Genomic DNA, 22,938 nt, shown 5'->3' with positions numbered 1-22,938 from the left:
AAGAGCGAGGACCGTGTAGTTGGTGGAAACTTAGATACTGTTCTTATACCATGCATACCTCTCATTCCATCTCATACAAATATGCCTTTCAAATTCAAAATAAGGCAGTTACACATATGTTTAGACTTTTCAATGTCCATTAATAAATCACAGGGATATACTTCCCCCTTCCTGCAAGCGATCAATGGTAATTCTGATATTTTAGAAGGGGGACAAATATTGACCCTTAATATCTGCTTGAACAGCGTATGTTACACCGGGTATGGCCATTACTACCAGAAATGTCTCCCAATCAACACATGGCAATGAATTATCACAGACCAATCAGAAGAACGTAATCCGAAAATCGTGGCCAACATTTAGTTAATTTCTTTAGTGGAAGCTGGAATTCTGCTCTTTGCTAGCTCAGAAAGTAGTGTTATGACTATGCAATTAAAATGTAGCATGCTAGTAAAGTGTAGTAGTGATTCCATTTTCTTATACAGATGAGTTGTGATTTCACAATGAAATTGTAATAAGAACAATATTTACAAGTTTGTATACAGATATTGCGAGCTTACATTTATTATATTATTGTCCAAATAAGTGTCTACTTTGCCTTCATTCTAACACGACTGGTCTGCTCAGTTGTAGATGCATGAACGATACTGCTTAGAGCATCAGTGTGGCTCCACCTCACGTCTTTGATTGGGGCAATTTATGGTCTAATTCTTGCTCTGGTTAGATTTACAACACCCTCTTCCTAATTGCCTCCGAAAGAAAAATCGAGCAGCAACAAGTTTTTAAAAATTGTTCAGTAGCTATGAACAGGGTTCATGCCACCCATCCTCTATATCTATTTGCTTTAGTGTACAATTGCACTCAAAATGCTGCGCATAAACCAAAGAACCCATCACAGAGTGAATAATCACTGTTACCCTGGACCAAAAATGTTGGCAGCATCCGGCGCCAAAATAACAGCAGCTGCGTAATCTGAATCTTTTGTAAAAGGACTAGTTTACTGAAACACCCACGATCAGACATAAGCCTCTAGCCATGTTCAAAAAAGCACTCTATGTACATCCTAAATGTTTCCAAATTGATCCTCTATTCTACCTCCCCTTGCCTGACCTACTGTGCCAACCAACAACGTGAATCTGCTGTAGGTACCTGTTTGACCAACTATGTGTATTTACCCTTTTGCGTTCCTCTTGTGCATTTCTTTGTCTTCCTGCGATTTTATATTACTAAGTAGCCCTGCCTGATGAGAGTCCCAAGTCCCACCTCTGAACACTTTATACAAATAAGGTGTTCCTGCTTGTCAATGGAGAAGTATAACTCTAAAATGGTAAATTATTCAATCATGATCATGACTGCTCCAGTTCACTGCAATAGTATGTTACATTGGGAAGTAGATCATTCTTACATTTTATGGTCTATATATTTTTTCTTGGCAGAGAGCAGTTGATGTTTCCGTTCCAGTTCCTTGAAAGACTTGGGAAATATGACATGGAATGTTCAGTCACAGGAGGCGGGAGGTCATCGCAAGCTAGTGCCATCCGTTTGGCTTCCTCGAGAGCCTTGCTTAGCTTCATTTCAGAAAAGGAGATGGAATGCATGAGGCAAGGTAAGAGAATGTCAGGTAGACAATCTGAATGTATAATATAGAAAATGATAGTAAGAATGGGAAGTTTAGATAGCTTTGTAAATTTAAAGACCGACTGTATGGTGCTATGTTCATGTTATACCTTTGAATTCAGACTTTCATTCTAAACCTAAGTTGTTGACATTATTACCACTGAATTGTTATAAGAATTACACATTATTCAGAGAAGCACAAATATACTAGTCTAAAAATGAGAATGTGAAAATGAGGGGTGGTGGACATGTAGGTGTTTTCCTGTGAGCGTACATTCAAGTGAGAATCTGGTAGATCTGTTACTATGAGCATGGGAAGGAATCTTGGCATGCACTTAGTGTATTTGGTCATTTCTTTTCAAAGGCATAGTCCTCATTTCAGCGAGAAAGGCATTTTCTTAAGGCCACTATTGGAGAAATTAAAGTATTCGGGTTAGATAAATCACAATTTGGGTGGTGGCTTGTCTGTTCTAGAGGAGAACGTTGGACTACTTACCCACCATATTGAATATGAATCCTAGCCCATAGGCCCCTCATAAATACGTGTAGGATATCCTTTCAGCTTCCCCTACCCCATGTCCTTTTCCATCTGCTCAGGCTGTGCCGAACAGATGGCCATGCTTTAGCAGCATTGGAAAGAATGGACTTGGGGAGGAAAGGTGATTATGGACTAGGAGTACAGTAGTCACTATGGGGATGAACTTATCCTCACTCCTACATCCTGTATCCTTCAATGTTTGTGAGAGATTTCAAAGTATCCTAATCTAAAAGGGCTTTGTACCTGATTTCCCCTTCTAACAAAGTGGTTTCGAAAGGCTGCCGGCACACATTTTGCATCCACTCTTGAGGTGACATCAGTGCTGTAATGTTTGCAAATTAACTGCTATTTAAGGCTAAGAAGCCACCATACCAATAATATTTGTTGGGACACATCTGTTTGAGGCCACAAATCCTGCTTTAGCTCTTACCGCTTATGTGTGAAGGTGTTTTAGGGGGTGCGCTTTTTAGATCTTGATAGCTTACAGAAGGCAGGACACAGTCCATCTAGCTCTGGGGTTTGCAACTGGTCTGTCCAGATACTTTGTACATTGATTCCTATGATCCATCATCATTGACTGTTCTGAATTGGCATGTTGGGAGTTGTAGTTCAAAGCATCTGGAGAGCCAAACATTTCAACCCCTTAATCTACCCATAGAGAATGTTAAAATGGATTTTCAGAATCAGCCCAGAGGGACAGATTCTGAGAGGCCACCCTTTTCTGAAGATCCGGGACAAACACTGTCTAGCCAAACTCTATTTGGGTAGTGTGACTGAACAGCAAGGTTTAGATTTAGGAGGGTGTAAGAGTGGCGGAGGGTTCAGTTAAGCACGCATAGAACACTCTTAATAGTTCAAGTTATGTAGAATGCACAAAAATAGGGGGGGTGGCAAGGCAGGACGCCATGTGGACGTGCCTGCTGTAAGCTCCGGGACGGGCACCTAGTTATAAGTTAATATATGCCCCAAATTCCCTGAATTTTTACATGACAGCTGCGGGGAGCGCCTCGGAGAACTGCGGGGCTCTGGTGGTGAGTTCCTGGCTGTCTGGTAGCTGCCTTTCCTGATGTTCTGGAGCCCTGCGTGGGGGAGCCTGAGGCGCGCAAGATGGCGGGCACGCCGATGATGTTGTTCCCAGGCTTCGCTGCAGGTCCGGGAGGCGGCTATGGAACTTGGTGGAGCTGAGCTGGAGGAGCGACATTGTTTGCTGGCGTAAAACAGACTGGCTGGCGAGGGGACTCCACTCCGGCACTTCGCGGTCTCGTCTGCGGCGACACACAGAAGGTGAGCGGGCGGCCCAGAGAGGCCTGTCGGGAGGAGCGGAGGTGGAGACGGCGAGCCCCATAGCGGTCCCTGAACCTGCAGAATGAGGTGCGGGTGGCTTGAGACCGAGAGGCAGGCCACGCGGACGGCTGGCAGGCGGCTGGCGGAGCCTGCCAGGGGAGGAACAGAAGTGGAGCCGGCGAGCCCTATAGCGGTCCACGAGCCTGCCCATCCAGTTGCGAGCTGTCTCGATGTGGGAAGGTGTGTCACACAGACAGAGAGAAGGCGGCCCGGAGGAGCCTGTCGGGAGGAGCGGAGGTGGAGGTGGAGAGGGCGAGCTTCGGGGTGATTCGTGAGCCTACCAATTGGGGTGTGGGCTACCCTGGAGTGTTCTGCCTTCCTCAAGCTGCCCGTATGTGGAGTGGAGGGGCGTCTAGAGGCGGTGAGGGGCATGCTGTTGGAAGCCCTCTGCTTCTTAATGTTGGAGGACGCCTGATTATAGGAGCAACACCCCTCTGAAGCATCACGATTTACAGGCGTAGCTCTTAAGGGTGCCCCTACGGGTGCCCCTACGGGTGCCCCATTAATGTGAGCAATTTCCCTTAGGCAATGCCCAAGACAGGAAACAAGCACAAAGGGAATAGGATTACTTTTTACCTGACTCCAGCGAGATTTGTACCGCAGAGGATGGAGTCTGTTGTGGCGGAAGTCCATGCTTCACAGGGGTCTGATCTAACCCTTTACCCGGCCATATCTAGGCATGACCTGGAGGGAATGTTAAAATTGCTTAAGCAGGACATCACACAGGCAATAACATTGGAGATTCAGTCCTCAAAAGACTCTTTGGCACGGTCTATCGCAGAGATAAGTTCCAATTTGACAGGCCTCGAGACTAGGGTTGATGAACTGGAGAACCTGGTATGTGAGCGCGAGCGGGAAAATGAGGACCTCACCAAAAGAGTTCAGAATGTGGAAGACAGGTTGGAGGAAATGGTGGCCAAACAAGCGGATCTGGAAAACCACTCAAGGAGGAATAATATCAGGATTTGCGGTGTGCCAAGACAGGTTCAGGACCAGGAACTTGCTGAGTATGTGCGTGAACTCTTTAAAACATTGTTAAAAATGTGAGACACAGGACCCATCGGGTGTATTCCTCCATCCAGCAAAAAGTAATCTTCTCCCGGATGTTCTGTCTAGGGTCCACTTTTTTCAGCAAAAAGAAGCGATAATGGCGGCAGCTAGAAAGGAGGAAAAGGTGGAATTTTGCGGCTCTGCCATAACATTATTCCAGGACCTCTCGCCATACACCTTGGCAAATCGCAGGCGCCTCCAGAAAGCCACCACCTGGCTGCAGGCGAAAAAGATCCGCTACAGATGGGGTTACCCGTGCAGGCTACTGTTCGAATACCCAAACCGCCCCTGCATCATAGGTTCCGAGAAGGAGGCGGATGAATGGCTGCGGGGGATTGCGGGGGAGTCCGGCGGCACAGGTGCTGAAATGGAGGGGAGCTGGTTGTAGCCCCACGCCGAAGGACAAGAGGCGAAGGCCTAGAGGGGTGGCTCTAATTAAAGCATGCAAGATACTGGAGGACGCGGAACGGAGGGCCTCCCCCACCCCCTCCCCCGGAGTTGGTGGTCCAAATTACCATGAAGTATTCACGCGCCGGGGCAGAGAGCTTGGATGGACAGTGGTAGTACAGTCAGTCGAGTGATGACAGACTAGGGCTCTTGCAAGAATCTGCCCTAATATGTGAAGGATGTCAGTAAGGTATCTGATAAGAAGCGGATGGATGCGGTCGGTGGGCTCCCCATGCTGGGCAGTCACCCTAATGAATTGAGATAAAACTGACTTATATTCGCCCTGCTCTGGATAGGGCTATATGGTGTTTGAAGAAATGGGACAGGGAGTTATCCTTGAAATGATTAAATAGGGCAGCAGCGTAAGGAAACTGGTAGGATGTTTGCCTGCCTTGGACCCTGCCTCAGGCGCTGCAGAACATGTACAGTCGCAACAAGGCCTGAGGGGATTTGTATGTGCGCTCAATGTGTGTGCGATCATCACAAATGGGGATATGCGGGGATGCTTCTGGGAGCTTGAAGTTGGGTGCCCGTTACATGGATTATGCCCTTCATTGTTGCCCTGGAAGGGTTACTGTTTAAAGCAGTTACATTACAAGTTTGGCAAGCATTTGGTGGTTTATATTTTAGTCATTTCTCTTGTTTATGTTTTGGTCTTTTTCTCTTTTGCATTTGTATGTCTTTTAAGGAGCCTGGTTTTCGAAGGTGGTGGCGGGGTTCGCACTGGTCTACTGGGCTTGAGGTGTCATGAGACCTTTTGAAGTATGCCTGATAGACGACAGGGTGCAATGCAAGTGTTGGAGCGGGTGATTGGGAGGAATCGGTTTCTTTATATGCTAAGTTCTCCTGGGCCCAATGGGGATGGGAGTCTGGGGAGGGGGATGAAGAAGGGACATCTACTCTTAGCCATTTTGAATGGGGGATGATGAGGGATGCTTGCTCGGAGGAGATAAGGATAGGATTACCTCTAATTGTAGCTGCCTCTCCCTGAATGTGTAGGGGTTGAATTCCCCGATTAAAAGAAGAGCATTGATGCACTGCATGGCCACCTTAGACTCCTCGATCCTGTTTCCTCAGGAGACTCACTTGCTTTCATCTGATGAATTTAGGCTTAATAACAAATGATATCCCACAAAATGTTGCGCTTCTACAGGGAGTAAGAGAGGTGGGGTGGCCATTCTGGTTCGCAGAGGAATCTCGTTTGTAGTTTGCAAGACGCTGAAAGATGTGGGAGGCAGGTATGTCTTGGTCGTTGCCAGGTTACAGGGGAGGAAGGTGACACTGGTCTCTTTATATGCACCTAATGCACAGCAGGATGTGTTCTTTAAATCTGTCTCCAAACTCCTGTTTGAAAATGCGGAGGGTGAAATAATAATTGGGGGGGGGGGATTTTAATGCTGTAATTAACCCTCTAATGGATAAGTCCCTTCCCCCAACTAGTGCTGACAAAAAGAATTATCTGGCACTTACCTCGCTCCTGCGGGAGCACTCTCTTATAGAGGTGTGGAGATTTTGTCATCCAGATGAACGAGAGTATACATATTACTCTGCGGTGCACAAGGGATTCTCCAGGCTGGATATGTTCCTAGTGTCTGATAAGCTTATAGCCCAAACAATAGACGATGATATATTGCCCAAGGCCTTGTCAGATCACGCCTTGGTACTACTCACGTTGTCGTCTTTTCAGGACTCACTAAGCCCACCACGTACCTGACAACTGAACGAATTCCTCCTGGAGGATCCCCAGTTCCGTTCATGTATTTCAGAGGCTATTAACCATTATTTTAATGAGAATGAGATGGATGAACTGCCATATACTACAGTATGGGATGCGTCGAAGGCTGTGCTCCGGGGGCAGGTGATTGCTTATTCTGCGCAAAAAGGGAGGGAAACAAATACAATCCCAGTTGGAGCTGGAGCTCCGGAAGAGGGAGGAGGCACATAGATGTAGACCCACTCAGAGATTGAAATGAGACGTTAGGATAGCCCAGAGGCCCCTTGAGGCCCATCACATGAGCCGTGCAGGGTATAGCATGATGAAAGCTAAACAATACTATTATTCTAAAGGTAATAAAGCCAATCGGCTATTGGCAGCCAAGCTGAAGAAACGTGCGAGTCGTAATAGGATTGAGGGACTGTTGGATGGGGAGGGGAGGAGAGTCATTTCAGAGAGGGATAAACTTCATGTAGTGTAGGAGTATTTCAGGGTCCACTCTGCTCCCCACCAAACAGATTTACACATGGTGGATGGGTTTATACGAGATGCACATCTGGCACAGCTGCCTCAAGGAACTCGTGAGCTTTTAGAGGAGCCAATTACAAGGGAGGAGATTGAAATGGTGATTCGGTCTCTTCCGCCAGGTAAAGCCCCTAGGCCTGACTGGTTCACGAATAAATTCTACAAGACCTTCTGGGCTGAGCTCTCCCCTTAGCAAAACGCTTTAATGACATTTGGGCAACGGGGTCTGTGTCGGCGACTATGGCAGAGTCTACTACATTGGTTCTGAAACCTGGGAGAAATCTCCTTGAATGTGCATCCTATCGACCAATTACTTTACTAAATACAGATGCGAAGCTACTAAGCAGGGTGATAGCAGGGCGCCTGGGGGAGGTTCTTCCGACGCTGGTGGAGAAAGATCAAACTTTGTTTATTCGGAACCGTTCGACGCATGACAATATTCGTCTGACGATAGATCTGATAGCTTTGGCCCCTAGACTACCGGGTAAATTTTCACTGTTATCGTTAGATGCCCACCAGGCTTTTGACAGTATGTCTTGGTGTTACTTACGGTTGGTGCTAGAGAGCTTTGGGTTCGGCCCGAGAAGTTTGGGCTGATTCTATCGAAATACCAGTTTCCCTCCACTAGAGTCAAAGTAAATGCGAACTTGACCCCAACAATCTGTTTATATAGGGGCACTAGGCAGGGTTGCCCCCTATCCTCTCTGGTTTTTGCATTAGCACTAGAACCCTTGGCACAACATGTCAGATTGAGTAGGAAAATCATGGGCTTTGAATTTGCAGGACAATGCCATAAGATAGCGTTATATGCCGATGACTTGCTAGGTTTCCTAAATGATGCACCCAAGTCCATCCCGCCCTTGATGAACTTATTGTCCAGTTTTGAAAACATTTCTGGCTTTGGGGTGAATGCGAATAAATCGATAGGTATGGCGTTAACTGAGTCTCCGGAGAACTTGGCGGAGATACAGGCGGCCTTTCCCATTCCCTGGTCCTCCACGAACATTCCCTACTTGGGGATTAAATTGACCCCGACCTGCGCAGGTTTATTTAAAGCAAATATACCAACACTATTGAGAGAGGCCAAAGAGTGGCTTTGTCGTTGGGATTCACAGGAAATATCCTGGCTGGACAGAGTGAGCGCGGTGAAGATGTCCCTTGTTCAGAAGCTGCTGTATGCCTTCTACTCTTTACCAATACAGATTCGTGAGAGGGATTTTATAGACTTTCAGAAGGAGATAGGACTCTTCGAGAAAGGTGGTACAGGGGGGTATAGGTCTGCCCTCGGTTCAGCGCTACTATAGGGCGGCACAGGTGGCTCCTATGTTGGCCTGGGGAAGTTCCACGGAAACTCCTAAGTGGCAAGAAATAGAGCAAGAAGCCTCCCCATTCCCGTTAGAGGGTTTCCCCTTCCTGCCCAAAGAGGCGCGAGGCTATCGGGGAGGACTCTTGCCCACGACATTGGCTATGCTTCAAAGTTGGGACAAGGCAAGGGTGCAAAGGGGGATCGCTCTGGGACTGGGTCCATTGTCCCCTGTGGCTCAAAACCCGGCGTTTACGCCGGGACTAAATCCCAGCTCATTCCAAGGGTGGGAATCAAACGGACCATTAAGACTTAGGGACTTGTATGTGGACCAGGAACTGCTAACATTTCAGTAGTGTGAGGAGAAGTTTGGGCTGTCAGAGGTGGAACGGTTCAGGTACATATAGCTACGACACTGGTTAACTAACAGGGAAACCTGCCAATAGAGCGCCATTCGGTATAGAACTTAGAATTCTTGAGGGGCAGAGCTCTCATAGGCAGGCGGCTTGTTATAGTGTTCTGGAAAATGCTGCAGAGGGCGAGAAGCTCCCCTATATGTTATCATGGGAAAGGCAGCTGGGAGTTGATATTCCAGAAGAATCCTGGCAGCGAATATGGTATAGAGCCCACAAGAGCTCAAGGTACATTGGTAAAAGAGAACGCTGTTAAGATTTGCTTTCGTTGGTACTTCCCTCCGACTAGATTGCATGCCATGAATCTAGATTATCCGGACACGTGCTGGCAATGGGTGTGGAGAAAGGGGTGATCTGGGGCACATGTGGTGGCATTGTTCGGTCATACAAGACTACTGGTTGGAGGTCCGTTCCAAGATCAAGGAGGTTACCGGCACGCTGCTTCCTATGGATCGGCGTATATTAATCCTAGGGGACGTGCCTGAGGATGGGTCCTTCCCGATGACGGTCTCCAGAGCAGCTCTAATCGCACAGTTACTTATTGCGGCACGAATCACAAGGGCTCGATTTTAGAAATCGGTGGAGGGGCCACAAGTGGCGTATTGGTGGGTGAAGGTGTGGGAATTGATGGGTCTTGAAAAGCTCACTGCCATGCTGGAGGGGAAGCTCTCGAAGTTCAGACGGATCTGGAACCCTTTCCTGGACTATGTGTCGGACAGAGAGCAGCTGTTCTTCCAGCCAAACTTATTGAGACACTTTATGAATTCCTGACAGACTTGAAGCTGCTTACTTTGCACAGCTGCACAGAAATGATATTGCTAAGAATTGCACAAGCTCCAATTTTTTTTTCCTCTTTCTCTCCTTCTCTGCTTACTCTTGCATTGTTCTCCAGTTGATTGTTGATAAATGAATTGGTTCATGATTTAGCTAAAATTGAATTGATTAACTGATAATGGGTTGTTATGCTTTGCTGTATGGGGATGGACTTGAGGGAGGGGAACCTAGATTGAAAATTTGATGAATTGAAGTGCGTGCTCCTTTCCTTTGTTATATCATTGTTGGATCAATTGTTATCTTGAAAATTTAATTTAAAAAAACAAAAAAAAAATGCACAAAAATAGTTATTTATTTAAGCAGTAAACAACTTTTATCAAGGAAAAGCCACATGTAAGTAATACACTAAAGTATTCACCACTAATATATACACTTTAATCTTGATTTACTCTGATAATAAAACAAACATTTCACTTTTAAATACAGTTAGAATTACTTTTCAATATACTGTAAGTTTTGGCAAAACAAGTGATTGAAGAAATAGAACCAGATAAGCAATTAATAGTTTGAGAATGAATAGGTTTTGAATAAAGAACTTCGCAAACACCAACCAAAACGTTAGAATGAAGGTTCTCACCTTAAAGCTTCCTTACCTAGCTAGGAGAGAAGAGATCTAGTACCCTTAGTCACAGGTCCAATTAGTCTTTTCAGAGGGCTAGCAGTCTCTTTAGGAAGATTGCGCGAGCGTTGGTGTCAGCCAAAAGGAAGTTGAAGGTGTTCCAGAATGTAGGAAAAGGTGGAGGAAATTCTCTAAAAAACCCTGTCCCAATCCAGCCACCATAAGGGAGACCCAAGGGAGGATACCAGGCCAGAACACCGTTCAAGGTTAAGCAAGGGAGAGATAGGGCTAGGACTTTATGCCCATAGAACCCTAAGTCAACGGGGTATGTTTACTTGCCCACTGTACTCTGATTTTATCACGCAACCTTGGATGATGTGCTGTCCTTGCTTCTTCTGGAATAAGCCTAGACTCCTTTCATATTTGTCTACCATGGAAGCATACCTTTATTCAGGAAGCTTACATTTTTTCCCCTCCTAGAATGCATTTTTCAAGAGACATCTTAGTGCCCTCACTAGGCTATATTCTCCATTGTGCCAGATTAGGCCCCAGTGGGATCCTAGTATGTTTCTGCTTGCCCTTATGAATAACTCAGCGGGTTTAAGATCGGTCACTTGGAAGATGGCATTTCTGGTGGTGCTTACTTCAGCTACGTGTATTGTAGTGTGCTACGTGCTAGGCTCCCAGCTGTAAGGTACCCTCCATTCCGTTTTTATGGGCAACAGTAGTATTGCAAACTCAATCTTTCTTAAGGTGGTGACACCTCTGTCAGGAGGTCTCCCTGCTACTTTGTTTCGCAAATCATGCCAATGACTCAAAGAAGATTACAACTACAGGACTAGAACGCTCACATGTTATTTGGCTGGCAAACCCCGTAGTCTGGTGGCTGTTTTCTTGCATTTTTGAAGCCTACAAGATACGAGGTAGGCCTCTTCCAAAAGGCCTTCATGTCTACCTGGTCAGAGCCAAACCAGTGCCAGTGGCACTCAAGAGTCATGTCCCTCTTGAGGATATTTGCAAGGCTGCCAGCTGGGCCACGTCTTGCTTGTTATGTAGACATTACTCCCTAGGTTCCAGCTCCCGGCAGATGCCGTTTTGGCTAGGACATTTTGGGGAACCTCTTAGGTTATCCCCAACAGGAGAGGGTTAAAGAGACGTCATCATTCTTCTTGAATCCCTTATCAGCTATCCTCTATTTGTCAAGATGCTTTGGTAGCCTCCCAAAGGTATGGAGGGAAGGGGGTGGGATGTGGGAGTAAATTTGTTACTCACTCTTGTGTCTAATGTACTTGTAGTGCCCCTTAATAGTTAACGCGTGTTGCAAAAAGGACTGGTAGTTGGGAATTAAGGAAAGGTATGTAGGAAAGGGGACCATGAACTATTTTACAGGTGACAATGTGAATTGTAATAGTCTGATGGGTTGTTCAAGGGTTTGTATTAAAAGCACTTATAATATATAATAGGTTATTTATAGCACACTTAATACCCTGAGGTTTCCAAGCGCAGACCCGGGGATAAAACCTTTGTTGCTCCACGTCGTCTTGCGTCCAAGACAAGCCCGTTGCCCCTGAGCTATCATCCCGGCCCGAACTTGAAATGGATTTGTCAAACGTATCTAAACTAAAGAACAACTTGACTAAGAGGTGATTCTGACTTGTGCCTCACCTTCCATGGGCTCCTTCCACCCTAGACCTGACTTCTCTAGCACCCAAGGTTAGTGTGCTCTCTCTAGCTCAGTGGCCTCTACTGTCTAGGCTGCATTAGGAGGGCCTAAAGGCCAAGGCCTTATCCAACTTACTCCCTTCAGGGCTTCCTAAAGTTATTCTATGCTCATAGTCCCGCAAGAATGGTCTCAGTAATGTTCTCAGTGGTGCCTGTATATTCTCGGACACGTTCTTTCTCTTGCTTTCACTGCCTTTTCGTTCCTTTCCCTGGTCATATGCCTCCCTACTCACTACCCTTCTATCTCTCTCTCTCTCTCTCTCTCTCTCTTTCTCTCTCTCTCTCTCTCTCTCTCTCTCTCTCTCTCTCTCTCTCTCTCTCTCTCTCTCTCTCTCTCTCTACCCTCTCTCTCTCTCCCCCCTCTCTTCCCCCCTCTCTTCCCCCCTCTCTTCCCCCCTCTCTTCCCCCCTCTCTTCCCCCCTCTCTTCCCCCCTCTCTTCCCCCTCTCTCTTCACCCCTATCTCTCTTCCCTCTCTCTTCCCTCTCTTTTCACCTCTCTTCCCCCTCTCTTCCCCCCCCCTCTCTCTTCCCCCCCTCTCTCTCTTCCCCCCTCTCTCTCTCTTCCCCCTCTCTCTCTCTGTCCCTCTCTTCCCCCTCTCTCTCCCCCCTCTCTCCCCCCTCCCTCTTCCCCCTCTCTTCCCCCTCTCTCTCTTCCCCCCCTCTCTTCCCCCCTCTCTTCCCCCCTCTCTTCCCCCTCTCTCTTCCCCCTCTCTCTTCCCCCCTCTCTTCCCCCTCTCTCTCTCCCCCTCTCTCTCTCCCCCTCTCTCTTCCCCCCTCTCTCTCTTCCCCCTCTCTCTTTCCCCTCTCTCTCTTCCCCCCCCTCTCTCTCTCCCTCCCTCTCCCCCTCTCTCTCTCTCCCCCCCTCTCTCTCTCCCCTGTCTCTCTCTTCCCCCCTCTCTCTCTCCCGCTCTCTCTCTCTTCCCCCCCTCTCTCTCTCTTCCCCTCTTTCTCTCTCTTCCCCTCTTTCTCTCTCTTCCCCTCTTTCTCTCTCTTCCCCTCTCTCTCTCCCCCCTCTCTCTCTCCCACCCCCCAACCCCTGCTATCTTGGTCATCCTCTATACTCTTATGATACACTATCCCCTTTCACCTCTGCACTCACATTGTACCTTTCTACACCCTACTCTACTGCCACTCACTCTCAATCACAGCAATACTCTTTCCACTTGATAGCATTCTTGGGCACAACACCTCATCTGCACCTTCATCCAATGCCTCCACAGGCTCTTCAGCACTCCAGTTTACCCTCTGCCATTCACCTGGTCTCTTGGTCCAACTCCACAACTTCAAACCTAACCCATACACCTATAACTTTGTCTCATTCCTCCTTCTCTCACCCCTTCCCACACCCCCTTCAATTGTTTCTATGTCTCAACTGGCACTATAGGCCAATGTACGCATGCTCCTTTCCCTGGAGTTGGATCTGTACATTGGGAGTCTTGAAAAAAAAACGTTTTCCCCCCACCCCCTTTCCACACGTGTCATTCAAATCAGTCTCTTTTCTGTGGTTGGTGTATGCTTTCGATGTTCGGGATATTTTCTTAAAGTTGCTGTCAATTATTTCACTTTTTGTCAGAGTGCATATCTATGCAGGTGGATTTGTTATGCAGTCATCAGAGGAACATCGCACTATTGGTTCTTGCAGTCCTGAAATTAAGAGAGATCTTTGGTCAGCATTAAGGGTGCAAGGCATTGGGAGATAGTGGTACAAAGATCAAACATCGGGGCATGATTTGGGGGCTCAAGGATGACGCTCTCCCAACTCCCTCACTCCTCCACTGGGGTAGAACTGGCTTAGTCATACGCAATGTTGGCAGGGGTCACTGTTTCTGCCCCATACCCCTGTATCAAGCCCTGTAACCTACCGCCACCTTTCTTTTAGGCCCCACCCTCTTTATGAGGGCTGGGCACTTGGACAAGAAGTCTAGATAGGGCTGGTATTTCCAGGCCCTAAGTTCATTTGTGGGGTTTTAACGCTAAGAACCATCTTGGGATCCCTGGATGGTCTCTTTGCTGAGGGCATTCCAGGGGTGCATGATCAGTCACCAGTTTGACCTTTCATCCAATCAGATAATGGTGTGAGCTGTGAAAAGCCCATTGTGCTGCTAGACACTCTAGCTTTGAGCTCTTTCACAGTGGCCTGTTGGCAATCAAAAATAGGTCCAAAGGACAGCAAGCCATTATATTCTCCTTCCTATTGTCAATGATCCTTTCTCGACTTCTTCCCTTCAGTCTGTCAGTCCGTCCCAGTCATTGAGCGAGTGAGTCCCCACAATCTTTGGATTTGGAGTTTTATAGATGAGAAACCCCTCCCTTTAGAGAAGTGCATGTCTCTAAACTAATTGGTCAGTGTATGTGATTGGACAATGTTCCAAAAGTGGCTTCACACTAAACTATCCCCATTATACTCAGTGGACATATTAATGAAGACGGTATTCTAATGGGAGTAACTTCCACTCCCAGTTGCTCTCCCATTTAATGTGATGTCATCTTGGATATTTTTACACTAAACAATTGTGTTTTTTATGAAGCTCATGTTCCTCGAGTGTGATCATGTTACTAACTAGGGCAAATATGCATGTGGAACGCCCCCAGGACTTTAAATGAAAAGAAGAATATTCAGGCCCAGTAGGGAATGTCACCCCTTAAATAGCATCTAGGTGAAAAATGTGCAAGAACATTAGAGACCACAGATATTGAGCCCTGTCTTTATGAGGACCATATGTGGTTGAAACGCATATTGCAATAGGGACATAAAAACAATAAAACACTTTGAAACATGGCTAACAGTATTGAACTGAATACCTCATTAAAGTGGACAAGTACTTGATAATGGGTGACCTATTCTATAATATTTCTAATCGAGGTATTTGAGGATACCCTTGGTCATCCCATCAAGCGACAATGCCTCTTATGTAAATTCATTACATTTTTATCCAAGTGACAAGCTCTGAGTGGCATAATATCCTCAGGGTCGTATTCTCTTCATGTTACTAATTAGTTTATCACATTTTTCTCCCTCTCGTCAATCCAGTCATGCTAGTCTGATTATGATACATGTGATGTGTGTGGGACACATTTTTACTTCTTAATCTCTGATATGTTCATACAAAAATCCTTTTCCCAGCTCAAAATAATGACCTCACCCGCACAGACACTGGGATATATGAACCACTAATGTGTGACATTTCTGTGCAGAGCTATCCATATGAATATAATTTGCATAATAACCATAATATCAAAAACATAGGTTATGTTACTTTGCATTTATATAGCACCTTATGTACCATTGGTATAGCCTCAAGGCGCTGGTAGGTTGAACGCTTCGGGAACCAAAGTTCAAGTTAGTAGAGAGAATAGAGAGAGTCAAAAGGTGTGTGTGAGCACTGTATGTGTGTGCAGCTGGTGTGGCAATCAAGTGATAGCTGTTTCATAACGTTAGGTGTGGTGGTTGAGAGATCAAGTGTATGTGTTTGTTCTGGCTGGTTGTTATCCAGACTGATTCTGGCTGCGTTAGGCCCGAGGAGGACACCTATGCTGGAGGGTGTGTAACCAGCAGTGTTTAGTTAGGGTGATGGGCGGTAAGGGACAAGTGATGGTATGAGAACAGTTATACCGAATTGTGTCATAGTATCGCTGTGTTCTATTTGAGTGGTGGTGTAAAGAAGAGAGTAAGCGTGGGGTGTGATATGGTGGTTTATTTTAGGTGGTTGAGATTGCGCCCATTCCAATAGCTCCATGTACTCCACCCGTTCCATCCACATACTCCACCCGTTCCATCCACATACTTCCCCCGTTCTATCCATATACGTCACCCATTCCATTCACATGCTTCATCTTTCCATCTATATACTACTGTTTCCTTCCACAATATTTCACCCGTTCATCAAGTTCGTCCGTTCCACCCAGATTGTCCGTTCCACCCAGATTGTCCGTTCCACTCACATACGTCACCCGTTCCTGACTCACACATACTTCATGCTAACCACATTTTCATTTGATCCATCGATTTAACCCATTCCATCCACATGGTTACGTAGTTACAAGAGCAGTACAACGTGTGATACCAGTTAACTTACAAGTATGGTTACACAAATACAAAGCAGGATCCAGTATGGGTTACGGAGGTCTAATACAATGACTAGCAGGTTATGCTATAGATACAGATCATTTTCTTTAAGCCAGTTGATATTTAATCTAAATTGAGGGTAGGTTTGGTCAGTCCTTAAGGTGGGTGGGAGGGAATTCCACATTTGGGCAGCTTTGACAGAGAAGCTATTCCCAGGGGGACTTCCATGGAAGCCCCTCTGGCCAAACTTAAGTCAAAGATCCAGAAAAACAAGAGAACACAAAAATGAAATTCTGATTTAACAGTTGCTCCCTTCTAGTTACATTTTGGAAGAAGGCGCAGAGAGGATTTTCAGTGTTAACGAAAAGTGATAACATGAAAGATGCCTTTTGAGCAGATTCAACTGAGAGGTTCTGATCAGCAGACTAGTGCAAAGCAATCAAACTGAATCCATTATTTAATCAAAGTTGAAAGAGCGAGCAGCACTAATGCACACGTTCAGCTGAAAAGGTGGAAATGAACCATCAGGCGCTTCAGAGGAGTTGCATTGAGAAAATATGCACAAAGTTTGATCTTTGAAATATCGGATGAAGGCCAGTAGTACGTGAAGAAAGAGTCGTTGACTGGATTATGAGACTAGCCATGCTCGATTAAGTGTTCACGCTAGTCTCTTTAGGAACAGGAAACTGGCAGCAAAAGTTCAAATATTGAACTGGCTCTTGCAGTTTAAAATCAATCTAACATGGCAACTCATAGTGGAAGAGTGGCATATTTCCACATCCAAAATTGCCCCCTTCCCCCAAACAATATACAGTGCATCATTCCCTTCCCAGACTATATTAACTTCAGCCAGTGACCAATACCACTGGTTACCCTTATTCTAAGGTATATTACCTTGGAATGTTGTTATTTGGGTCTTCACTGTCATTGGCTAGACCACCAATCATTTCACATTCTGATGATACTTGTTTCTGAAGTTACAGAGAAGTAAATTTCTACGACATTTCTTTCGAAAGTTAATTAAGAAAATGTGAAAATGTGAATGTATATAGGTGCATTTTTCTTTTTTTTTTTTACATGTAATGGGATGAATTACAAAAATAAAATGGCATTCCATTCCCTGTCTGACAGCTGCCAAATGGTATTAGTTCCTTCGAGGCTTCAGAGCGAGCCATTTAGGACTCAGGGAGACCTTGGCATGGCACCTGTCTAAAGGCTCTCTGAAGTTGTGTTGCACCAGCCAAATGTTGACACAGTACTTGGTTTCTCAATAAATGATGCCACTTTACTGTTACAATGCCAGATCTCATGTCTGATTTCGTGTGAATCTCATCCTTCTTGAAGGTCCTGGTTGATGGGAAGGTCTGATTACATGGGGGAAGACCGCTGCTCCTAATCTATTCTTTGTATTTATAGGGCATTTGTTTTCTCCAGCATGGGGTTTGGCATGGATTCACATGCTCATGAATATTCTCCGTCGTCAGGCTGGGAATCCTCGGTAAAGAAAAAATAATTTTCAGTTTCGTTTCTGAACTGTCTTTATACTAATAACCAATCACTGGTCTCTGGGTCATACTGCCCCCAGCCAATGACTGCCCTCTACCTAAGCCCCTCCTGGCAGCCATCTTCAGATTTTTACCGCACGTTCAATTGTTGGGAGTCCTCGTGCTATAGCTCTCGAGCTTTTACTGAGTTTAAACTCATTTTTTCAGTCAATTGAGCCTCAAGGTCCACCGTTTCTACTTCCGATCAATGGGGACCCGTTTTGGAATTTTCTACGCCCCTCAAGGGCGAAGTGTTCGTCGAGTTACTCTTCTTGGAGTATTCCAGAAGACCTTGAGGCCTACCCCGTGGACATGGCCCAGGACAAAGGAAGCTCGACACCCGGATCCAAGCTCTTCAGGAACTGCCCTGGATGCGGATTACAGAATGTGTTCAAGGAGGACGAGCATTCTAGATGTCTCTACTCCTTCACGAAGGAGGAGAAGGACTGTGCGTTTTGCAAGAACATGTCGGAACGGACCATGAGGGATCGGCGGATCCGCCTCACCAACTGGCTGGAAGGGAAGAGCCCAGCAGTAGGTGAGAAGAAGAACATGTCCGAGCGGTCTTCTAAGTCCCTTGAGGGCGCTGCGGCACTGTGAGTCCGCGGGCAGCGAGAACGCCGAACGGTCGGGCTCCTCGGCTGCCAGACAGGGTGCGCTTTCACCTAAGCCATCAACCACGAGCCAACGCTCTGGCTTGGGGAAGAGAAAATCGGAGAACCCGGATAAGCTTCTGGAGAAGCCCCGGTTGATCCCGACAGAAGCAGCTGAGGGGGAGCGAGGCGGTGACCCTCCCCCCAAGGTGAAGGCCTCAAGCACGCCAAAAGTCATGAAGGCCTTGATTCACCCGGCTCAGGCCTCTATCGAGGGAGTCGTGGCAGCCCTGGCGAAGCCTGTGGAGGCTCCCCCAGTGGAGGCGACCTCGGGGCCCAGAGTTCCCCTGCCACCGCAGAGGGAATCCTCTTTTCAGCCCATCGATAAGACCCCGTGAGAACCCCAGTGGAAGGGGGGGGCGGTCACGGACACGGATACAGCCTCTGAAGTGTAGCTGGCTGGAGACGTGAAGCTCCTCAACAAGAAATTCGAGGGGGTCCGGTCCCACAGAGGGATCACGACGAGGCAGATGAAGAGAGCGACGGTGGTGCCGATGAGGTTCCCGTGGAGGCGGAGGATTCCACTTGCGTCCGTCGCAGCCGGTATCAGATCCACGGGACAACCCGGGAGCCATCTTAATGGCGATTCAGGCCTTACGTACGGAGATAAGGAGAAGGTTGCCCTTACCCCCAACGGACGATCCAGCGGAGCCTGGCCCATCGGGGAGCCCTCCAAGCAAGTGGACGAGAGTTCATCCCCCCTGCCCCTACAGCCTTCGCGGCCCTCACATCCTTCATCTCCTTCCCCTGATCCTAGGGAGGACACGGGTACAGAGACGGCCATGATGGGGACGGATGACGACGATGGTGACGACGATGGAATGGGCCTTCCATCACCACCCCCTCGGACCTCCCCGCCTGACGAAATTGGCTCCTTTCACGCCATGATTGCCTCGAGCTCTGCCCCGAAGAACAGAAGAAGAAAGGTTTCCTCTATCAACGGTGTGAGGCCAAAAGGAAGACGGTCCTCTCGGTCCCGGTACCTGACGACATCTGGTACGAGGGGATGTTGCTCTTAAAGAACCTGTCCACAACCCCTGCCAAGAGAGACCGGTACGAGAAGAAGTACCGGGTCCCGGATTCCGCCCCTCTGTGCCTTAGGGCGCAGCCGACCCCGGAGTCGGTCATCTTGGTAGCAGCCAAGAAGAAGGCGGCGGGGGCTATGGTTTCGACTTAAACCTCCCCCTGGACTGCGAGGGGAAAAAAACTGGACGCCATGGGGCGACGGGTCATCTCGTCAGCAGCGACGACGATAAAAGTGGCCAACGCCCTACCGATAGTGGCCCGTTACGACAGGGAGCTTTGGTTTAAGATGGCTCCTCTGCTGGACTTCCTCCCGAACGACAAGAGGGCGGAGGCCCCGGAGATCCTGCAGGAAGGCGAGGTGTCATCGGACCACGCCATAACAGTGGCCAAGGACATTGCGGACACCGGTTTCCGTCAGTTGGGCAACGGTGTTTGTATTCGACGGTGTGGTTGGCTCAAGGCGACCGATTTCCACCAGGTCGTGCAAACCAGAGTTTTGGACATGCCCTTCGACGGGAATAACCTGTTTGGCAAGGCAGTGGACGAATCACTGCAGGTCATCAAGGCCGACACGGAGAAGGCCCGGCCCTTGGGGGTTTTGCAGCAACGACGGCCGCCCTTTCGGAACTCCGGAGGCAAGCAAGGTGCCTCCAAAGGATTCGGTGGCGGCTCCTCGACGTACCGCCAGGCGGCCTGCTCCTCGTCGCAGGAGGCCTGCTCCTCGTCGCAGGAGGCCTACAGAGGACGCAGCAAGTTAGGAGGAGCTCCTCATCATCGTTGCCACGGAGGCCAAGGCGGCAAGGCCGCTGCTAAGCAGAACTGAACCGGCTGTAGCATCGGGCCCCCAGCTGAGCACCCCGCTGGGAGGCCGGCTGGCGAAGTTCATCAGCGTGTGGGAGGCCATCTCCACCGACCGATGGGTGCTGGATGCCCTGGCCCGCGGGCACACTCTCGTTTTTAAAGAAGTGCCCCGCATTCCACCCATGGCCAGGAAGGAAAACCACGTCCCACAACTGCTGCTGGAAGTAAGGGCGATGCTGAAGAAAGGAGCCATCAAGCTCGTCCCAAAGAGGCTCTGGGGCTCCGGAGTATACTCTCGATACTTCCTCGTAAGAAAACAGACCGGCGGTTGGCGACCCATCCTGGACCTTTGTCGTTTAAACAAGTACATCAAGGCCCAGAAGTTCCGGATGGTCACCCTCCAGCATGTGCTGGGATAGCTGGAGGAAGGCGACTTCCTATCGTCGCTGGACTTGGAGGATGCCTAATTTCGCATCCCCATTCTAAAAGGACACCGAAAGTTTCTCAGATTCGTAGTCCAGGGAGGCACTACCAACTCAAGGCCCTTCCCTACGGACTGAAGTCGGCACTCAGGGTATTCACCAAGTGCCTAGCACCAGTGGCGGCGCAGCTGCACCTGCAGGGGATCCACGTCTACCCCTACCTGGACGATTGGCTCATCCGAGCAAAGACAAGAGATCTCGCCGTCGGGCACACATCAACTTCGCCAAATCCCACCTGGTTCCATCGCAAGTTGCACTGTTTCTGGGAGCCAAGCTCGACACAGTAGCGCGATTGGCCTCCCCGTCGGAGGAAAGGACAAAGGCCATCAAGGGAAAGGTGCAGCGGCTGTTGACCATGGACATGGCCAGGTTGAGGTCCATCAAGTCCCTTCTCGGCATGATGTCCTTGTGCATCTTCCTAGTGCGCCTGTGCAGACTGCGGATGCGGCCACTGAAAGAGTTCCTCGACGCCCGATAGATGCCAGCGGCGGGCAGCTTCGAAGACAGGATATCGCTCAAGGAGACCTTCCGCAAAGCGATCCGGTGGTGGGGCACCCACGCACATCTGGTGGTGGGTATGGACTTTCAGACCCCAGCACATCGGGAGACGGTGACGACGGACGCCTCCCTCGAGGGATGGGGAGCGCACACCGGAGATCTCCACGCAAGAGGCCTTTGGCTCCCGGAGGAGAGGTCGCTCCATATCAACGTACTGGAGCTCCGGGCCGTGTTCTGGGCCCTCAGGTCCTTCCTTCCATCCCTCAAGGGCAAGGTGGAGAGGATCTTCACTGACAACACCACCACGATGTTCTACATCCAGAAGCAGAGAAGTACCAGATCCCCCCGCTCTATCCAAGGAGGCGCAGGATCTGTGGCACTGGGCCGTCGCCCAAGGGATGTTTCTGGTACCCTTCCACCTAGCAGGAATAAAGAACACCATTGCCGACTCACTCAGCAGGGAGCTGCACTCGTGTTACGAGTGGGAACTACGACAGGATCAAGTGGATCTGCTGTTCCAACGATGGGGCAATCCCCAGATCGATCTATTCACGACGGCGATGAAAACCAAGTGTCGGAGGTTCGCCAGCAGGTTTCCCCAGCCGGGGAGCATGGGCGATGCCTTCTCATTCCCCTGGGACAACCTGTTCCTGTATGCGTTCCCACCGTTGCCGCTGCGACTCATCAACCAACTCAGACGGTCCTGGTGCAGGATGATCCTCATCGCACCGGCGTGGCCGAGACAAGTCTGGTTCCCGGACCTTCTGGACATGTCAGCGTCCCCCTCTCCCCTCAGTCAAACTGCCGACGGACGCGGATCTCCTCACCAGAGAAGGAGGCGCCATCCTCCACCATGACCCAGGGTCGCTGAACTTGCAGGCCTGGCTCCTGCAGCACTAGAGTTTGGAGGGTACGATATCCCGGCGGACTGCAAGGAGGTGCTTGCAAAGGCCAGGGCGTCCTCGACTCTCAAGTGCTATGGACATAAGTGGAAGAGGTTCTCTGTCTGGTGCCGTGCACAGATTATTACTGCAGATTGCGGCCCCCCAGGTGCTACCGTACCTACTGTCGCCAGCCAAGGCGGGGCTAGCCCACGCCTCCATCAAGATGCATCTAGCGGCGATCTCCCGCTACACCAGAACTCCAGGACGATCATCTCTGTGCTCCCATCGTCTGGTGAAGGAGTTTTATGAAAGGATTGTTTCCGATCATTCCTGCCGGTGAAGGCTACAGCCCCGTCGTGGGAGCTCAACGTGGTACTGAGCAGGCTCATGGGGCCGCCATTCGAGCCTCTGCATTTGGCACTGTTGAAGTTACTCTCGTGGAAGACTGCGTTTCTTGTGGCCATCACCTCCACACAAGTGGGAGAGATCCAGGCCCTCTCCTGTAAACCCCCATACCTGACTTTCCACGAGACGAGGGTGGTGCTGAGGACGCACCCCTCCTTCATGCCCAAGGTGCTGTCGGACTTCCATCTCAACGAGCCCTTGGTGTTACCTGTTTTCTTCCCGTCGCCTTTGTCGCCGGCCAAGAGGACTTTGCACTCGCTGGATGTAGCTAGAGCGCTGAAGTTCTACGTGGACCGCACAAAGAGTTTTCGGAAGACATCACAGCTGTTTGTGAACTTTGGACCTGTGAACCAAGGGAAGGCCCTCTCGAAGGCTTCCATTTCCAGATGGCTCTCCAGCTGCATCATGCACTGTCACTGGTTGGCAAACCGACCGTTGCCCGGCCATCCGAGAGTCCATTCGACCAGAGCGATCGCTGCTACCACGGCGTTCCTATATGGTGTGCCCCTGCTG

The 22,938-nt window shown here is 48.8% G+C and overlaps 1 protein-coding gene across 1 annotated transcript in view; it reads left to right on the top strand.

Moving 5' to 3' along the window:
* MRPS9 (mitochondrial ribosomal protein S9) overlaps positions 1-22,938 on the top strand; it is a 1,138,074-nt gene that overhangs the window by 1,046,249 nt on the left and 68,887 nt on the right. Inside the window, exon 10 of the mRNA XM_069636922.1 lies at positions 1,437-1,606. Coding sequence (XP_069493023.1) covers positions 1,437-1,606 — 170 coding nt within the window. The remainder of the gene's footprint in view (positions 1-1,436; positions 1,607-22,938) is intronic.

Source organism: Ambystoma mexicanum, chromosome 7p (genome assembly GCF_040938575.1).
Source record: "Ambystoma mexicanum isolate Mex_15411 chromosome 7p, UKY_AmexF1_1, whole genome shotgun sequence".
Classification (NCBI taxonomy): Eukaryota; Metazoa; Chordata; class Amphibia; order Caudata; family Ambystomatidae; genus Ambystoma; species Ambystoma mexicanum.
Note: the sequence above shows the minus strand (reverse complement) of the source record. Positions and strands in the feature narration are given on the sequence as shown.